At 59.9% G+C, this 6,225-nt stretch overlaps 1 protein-coding gene across 1 annotated transcript; it reads right to left on the bottom strand.

Annotated features, from left to right (window-relative positions):
- Positions 1-566: 566 nt before the first annotated feature.
- On the bottom strand, positions 567-1,950 carry LOC131083998 (homeobox protein HMX1-like). The gene is made up of 2 exons (XM_058025061.1): positions 1,752-1,950; positions 567-1,144 (listed from the first exon to the last, which is right to left on the bottom strand). Exons 1-2 carry the CDS (start codon positions 1,948-1,950, stop codon positions 567-569), a joined length of 777 nt encoding a protein of 258 aa, XP_057881044.1.
- Positions 1,951-6,225: the final 4,275 nt, after the last annotated feature.

Below are 6,225 nucleotides of genomic sequence, written 5' to 3' on the forward strand. Positions count from 1 at the left end.
AAGGGGAAAAAAGCAGGAAAGTCACAGTTTAGGAACCATATCTGAGGAAAGGTGTCTACATTTTTATAATGTAAAAGATGGGGAGAAGCTACTCAGAGGGATATTACAGGAGGAGAGTTTGAGAGACAGAGAAGCACAGAGCGGCCTTGGCCATTACCAATCTGTATGAAACGTGACTCGGTTCACGGTAAAGCGACCGCCACGGTGCTCGGGACAGACAGGGGGACACGGTCCCCACGGACTGAGGCAGAGCATCGGCCCTCCCGTGAAACCGGAACGGGATAATTTGGAAGGGCGGCAGGAAGAGCACGTCCCCGTTTCTTTGGTGGCTCCGTGTTATCTCCTCCGTCCTGACCACCGAAAAAGCGCTGCGAGAGGGAGAGCGGCTGGGCAGCGCACTTCCGAGCCTTGGCAGCGCCAGCAGCCTCGGACACGCGTGGGGGGCGCCCGGGCGGCCCCTCCGTGGGCCGGGTGGTGGCTGTGGCTGTGACGGACACTCCACCTGCGCAGCGGGGTCATAAATAAAATCGGGGCGGCCCCCGGCAAGGCAAGGTCGGAGGCCAGGGCTATACATCCCCGTCCACCAGGCTGAAGTGTTTGCCCGGCCCGGGCAGGCAGAGGTAGGGGATGGCGCTGCCCGGGCAGAGCAGGGGGAAAGGCAGCGGCAGCAGGCAGCGGCTGAGCAGGGCGCTGTCCTTGTAGAGGGCCGGGAAGGAGAGAGCCGAGGCGGCACTGGGGGGCTGCGGCTCCCCGGGGGGCTCGGCCGGCCCCGGGCCCTCGGCCTCGGATGACATTTGTCTCTTGAGCTTGTTGCGGCGGTTCTGGAACCAGATCTTCACCTGCGTCTCGGTGAGGTGCAGCGCGGCGGCCAGCCCGGCCCGCTCGGAGCTGCTCAGGTAGCGCTTCACGTCGAAGGTGGACTCCAGCTGGAACACCTGGCTCTTGGAGAAGATGGTCCGTGTCTTCTTCCTGCCGCCCGCCGCCGGCGATCTGCCGTTCTCGGCCCCGGATCCCCCGGCCTCTCGCGGCGGCGGCTGCCGGGGACCGCGTGTCCCCTCCGCGGGGAGCGGGGACCCCGCTTCGCCGCCCTCGGGGCCGAGGCCGCGGCCCGTCCCTTCTGCCCGGGGCCGGCGGGGCTCGCCGCCTGCAAGGGCAAAGCACAGCATCAGTCCCGGCCGCAGCCCGCGCCCCCGCCCCGCATGCACGCACGGCCCGGCAGCGGAGCGCAGGGAGAGGCTGCGGGGGGGACGGGATGGGGAGGGGGCTGCCGAGGGCTGGCCGCGGTCCCACACCCTCCAGAGGGGAGAAGAAGGGTGAGGCGCTTCCATAAGGATCCAAGGAAATCCCTCTGCCAGCTGTGTGACAGGAAAGCGAGGGGCTCCCGAGCGCGGGACAGCCGCAGGAGGCCGGGAGCGGGGCACAGCAGCCTGGAAGCAGGTGGGTGGTGTGCGGCATCTCCCGCGTCCGCCCGCGGAGCCTCCCCTCCTCCTGCGTGTGCGTGTGTGTCTGTGTGTCCGTGTCCGTGCTGTGTCTGTGTGTGCCTGTGCCTGTGTCTGTGTCGGTCTCTGTGCCTGTGCCTGTGCCTGTGTTCGCGCGTGTATTTGTGCGTGCGTGTCTGTGTCTGTGTGTCTGTGTGCGCTGGCCCGGCCCGGCCCGGCCCGGCCCGGCCCGGCGGCACTGGGGGTGCCCAGGTACCGCCCGAGTGGGGGCCGGACCTGCGGGTCAGCCCGAGGCGGCTGCTAGCTCCGTACCCGAGTCGCTGGAGCCTTTACTGGGCTCTCGCTCCTCAGGCCCCTCTCCCTCCTGCTCCTCCTCCTCCTGCTCCTCCGGCAGCGCGCAGCGGGCCGTGCCCCGCTCCCTGGCCGGGCGCCGCAGGATGCTCTCGATGCTGAAGGCCGGCGGCGCGCCCGGGGCCGGAGGAGCTCGGCGGCCGCCCCCGAGCTGCACCATGGCGCGGCGAGCCGGGCCTGTCCGGGCCGAACCGAGCCTGTCCGGGCCGAACCGAGCCTGTCCGGGCCGAGCGTGTCCGAACCGAGCCTGTCCGAGCCGGGCCTGTCCGGGCCGAGTGCGTCCGAACCGAGCCTGTCCGAGCCGAGCCGAGCCGAGCCGAGGCGCGGCACTGTCGGCGGCGGCGGGAGAGCGGCAGCGCAGCCGGGGCGGAGGGAAGGATGGAAGGATGGGTCCGCAGGAGGAGGGGTCGGGGTGACGGAGGGAGGGGATGGAGCTAGAGGGAGCCAAAGGACTGAGGACGGGGGGAGCGGTGCAGGGGAGAGGAGAAGGAAAAGGAGCAGGGACTGGAGGGAAGAGGGGAGGAAGGGAGGGCAGGGAGCACGGCGAGGTGTCCCGAAAGGTGCCCCGGGCAGCCGAGGCTGAGCAGGGCCCGATGCCCTCCTGCCCAGGCCCTTCAGTGTAAGGGGGCGGAGGGAGGGCAGGGCCAGAGCCCGCGGCAAAGGCGTGGAGGATGTGGGATGGCAGAAAGGAGATCACAGAAGGAGAAGAATTGAGGGAGAAGATTGGGAAGAGAGGAATGAGAAGGAGTCCGACGAGGAAAAGCAGCAATAGAAATCAGGGAGGGAGGGAAGGGAGGGAAGGGAGGGAGGGAAGGGAGGGAGGGAAGGGAGGGGGGAAGGAGGGAAGGAGGGAAGGAGGGAAGGAGGGAAGGAAGGAAGGAAGGAAGGAAGGAAGGAAGGAAGGAAGGAAGGAAGGAAGGAAGGAAGGAAGGAAGGAAGGAAGGAAGGAAGGAAGGAAGGAAGGAAGGAAGGAAGGAAGGAAGGAAGGAAGGAAGGAAGGAAGGAAGGAAGGAAGGAAGGAAGGAAGGAAGGAAGGAAGGAAGGAAGGAAGGAAGGAAGGAAGGAAGGAAGGAAGGAAGGAAGCTGTGAACCCTTCCCTGTGTTTGTACAGCCCCTGGCACGGCCCCAGGCAGGCTGCCGAGGGCATTTGCTGCAGAGTGTCCGTGTCGCTGCTCGGCAGTGGGGTAGGCTGTGGGAGAGTAGCTCATACACCCAGAGTCTCTTCCCTGTGGTTCTTTCACCTGCAGACTCTCAGACTGAATATACATGGTTACCCTGGGGAGAAAGGGACCCTTTTTTACTCCCAGGGAGCCCCGAGGTGTCAGGCCACCCCAAAATCCACACATAACTCCCACACACTCCCCCCTCACCTCACCACCCCCTCCACATCCCCTGCTCTCCCCGCGGGTCAGCAGAGCCCTTCTGTAGCTTCCAAACGAGAAAGTGCCGACAGGCTGCGTGGGTGTGTGAGTTTTGCAAGGTGAACTCGCCTTTGGGAGATGGAGAAGCGTTCACCTGAGCCCTGCAGCCTGGGGAAGGATCGATGTGTTTCTGTACTACCTTGAGAACTTTTGCTCCCACACCTCCCAGCACTGCAGCGTTTAAAACCCGTTTGCACGACTCGAGGCAGGACGCCCAGCGATTTTAGAGCCGCCATCCGTTGTGCCTCACAGGGAAACCTCTCCCTCTCTGCGTCCCCGTGTAAAGCCAAGGAAATGCTTCCAGCGGCTGTTAGTGCGAGTCTCGAGGTTTCCACCACGAAAACTGCTGAGGGAAAGAGAGAAGTCCTTGAAAATGGACTGACAATAGAAGTGCTGACAGGCTTTTAGAAATTGTGATGCTAGAGGTTCCATGAGCTAAAAACAGGGGCATCTTAAGGCTTTGGACTGCGTTAATCTTTAACGCACTGCTACTTGAGAGAGCGGGTTTCAGCTCTTTTTCCTGCATTTTTTTCACTTTATGAATGCACTCAAATTTTAATGCAGCCTTCTGCTGCAGAGCTGCACATTTTCCACCAGCCGAAAAAGAAATGTGTCCATCTTCCATCAATACGGAATGATTGGCCAAATACCCGAACTTGTTGCATTTGTCTTGCAGTCTCCTACACGAAGTGGGCGTTTTATCAGAGCAAAATATCCATCAGAGAGAGAGAGAGGGAAGGGCCAAGGGAATGACCCAGGAAAGAGAGTTACAAAATGCGAAGAAGCAGCTGAAAATATAATTTAAGAAATCAGGTCTGAGATGGTAAAACGAGGAGCATGGGAGCCTTGGACGCCAGGTTGGGTCGCTCTTTGCACTCCTGTCTCGGCGTCCCTTCGCGCTGTCTGTGAGTGAGGCACGTCCCAGGTGCTCACATCTGCTCTTGCTGCAAACCATTTCCCTTCTAGGTCCAAAAAGAAAAAAAAAAAAAAAAAAAAAGTCCTAAAAAAGCAAATGCCTTGATTCAGTGTGCTTTCCTAAAAGACATTTTCTTGGAAGAAAACGTAAAAGTTGAAAAAGACAGAAATAAGAAGGAAAGTGGTGAAGGAGACATAAGTTCTACTACCCAATCTTTTTTTCACCACAGCCCCCTCCACTCCCCGCGCAGCCCAAGCCCAGCCCTGGGAGATGCGGTCCGATAACACCCTGCTGGGAAAGTTCTGCCATCCATTCCCACACCCACTTTTCAAGCCCGGGGTTGGTTGTGGGTTTGTTTTTTTTTTTTCTTTCATTTTTAGTTTCGTTTGGGTTCTTTTCGTCGTTTGTTTATTTTTCTTTTGTTTGTTTGTTGATTGGTTTGGTTTTTTGTTTAGTTTAGTTTTGGATTTGGTTTTGGTTTTGTTTGGTTTTCCCCGACAAACTTAGTGCAGAGGGAGCGCGCTACAGAGCTGGGTCTCTTCAGTCCCTGGGACAAGCTGGAATCAATCCACTCCAAATCAATCCACAAGAGGATGCGGACGGGAGCCCCGGGTCCCCCTGCAGCGAGTTCTACAAGCCAGGTCCATACTCATGTCCTCTGCTGGCTCACTCTTACCTTCGGGGCAATCTAAAGACCAACAGGTGAAGCGAATCCTGCACAGCGCAAACAGCCACCTGCGGAGAGTCCTCCCACGGAGGGAGCGGGGATGGGAAGGCTGCAGAAACCCCCGGGCCCACACGGACCCCCAGCAACACAATCCGAGCCTCCCCCCCGCACTAAACCCAGAGTTAATGCGGGGAACAATGTCCGACCGGGCGGAGGGGAGAGAGTCTTTCCCAAAATTCAGGAGTTTTTTCCAAGGAATGGTTCCCGGGACGCGTGGAGCAGCCCCGGGAAGGGGTTGGTGTGGGCAGGAGGAACCTTGGCCGCAGCCCTCGCGTTCTGCGGGGATCCGAGCCAGCAAAGCGGGGCTGGGCTCAGCGAGGCCGGGGAGCGCGTCCCTCACGGCCATGGCCCCAGCACCGCTCCCACCGCCGCGGGTCCCTCCCGGCTCCGAGGGCTCTCGGTCACCGCCAACAGCTTTTCCTGCCCTAGGTGGAGGGTTTCCTTCAGCCCACGCCTCATTTGCGTTTTGTTTGTGAAGAACCTCGTTGTCTGGGACGTGTGAGAACACGGAGGCCGGCACCGCACAGCGGCGGGGCAGGAAGAGACAACCTTTTCCCTTTAGTAATATAATCCCGGAGTAGAAGCTAGCATCGTGCAGAGTGGAAACCTTTCACTTGGGAAAGCTTTTTACCAGAAATCACTCGTCATACATATCTATATTTCCATTGTAGCTCAGAGCACAAAAAGTTTCTTACTCTAAACCTGATGGAAATGAAATCTGATTAGATGGTACAGAAACGCCGAAGAGTCTGGTTTTGCTTGGTTTACAGAATCGAGTTTGGTTTATCCCCCGAGGTACTCGACGGCAAAAGTCCCTCCCTGGATTTCACATCCCCTTGCAAGTGAGCCCCTGGCGATTGCGGACACAGCGGCACCTCGCAGCTCTCTCTGCATCATCATCTCCGCTGCTCTCCCGGGACACAGCCCTGTGGACAGAAGCGCTGTCCGAAAAGCTCATTAAAAGCACCGGGCTGGTTCGGGCGCTTTGGCGCTGCTGGTCCCTGAATAAAACTCTCTTTGGCGGTTCAGTAATGGCTGGACATGGATTGCGGGTTGCTCTTGTGGTCTCCCACCACCCCGGCAGGGCCCCGCTGGAGCAGGCAGTGGTTCGGACAGCAGGACATCCCGTGCCTGCGCCGGGCATCCCGGGGAGGAATCGGGGGAGGGAGGGCAGAAAACGGCATCAGAAGAGGGAAAGCAACTCTCTCAGGAGCTCCCCAGGAAGGCGTCACACAGCCACAAGCTTTTCTGGGCAGCTGGGCTCGCTCAGAGGATGCTCCGGCCCAGGAGGTGTCGGGCACGGGTAGATCGGGACAGAGCTGTCTATCCGTGCCCCGGGACAGAGCATCCCTTCTGGAAATTCTGTTTCCC

The sequence above is a fragment of the Melospiza georgiana genome, chromosome 5, assembly GCF_028018845.1.
Source record: "Melospiza georgiana isolate bMelGeo1 chromosome 5, bMelGeo1.pri, whole genome shotgun sequence".
Taxonomy (NCBI): domain Eukaryota; kingdom Metazoa; phylum Chordata; class Aves; order Passeriformes; family Passerellidae; genus Melospiza; species Melospiza georgiana.

Bases quoted from the DNA above. Each gene is read 5' to 3' on its own strand.
- LOC131083998 (XM_058025061.1), bottom strand. From the start codon at position 1,950: ATGGTGCAGCTCGGGGGCGGCCGCCGAGCTCCTCCGGCCCCGGGCGCG. The intron at 1,145-1,751 runs GTACGGAGCTAG...TTGCCCTTGCAG, and splicing joins TAAAGGCTCCAGCGACTCGG to GCGGCGAGCCCCGCCGGCCC.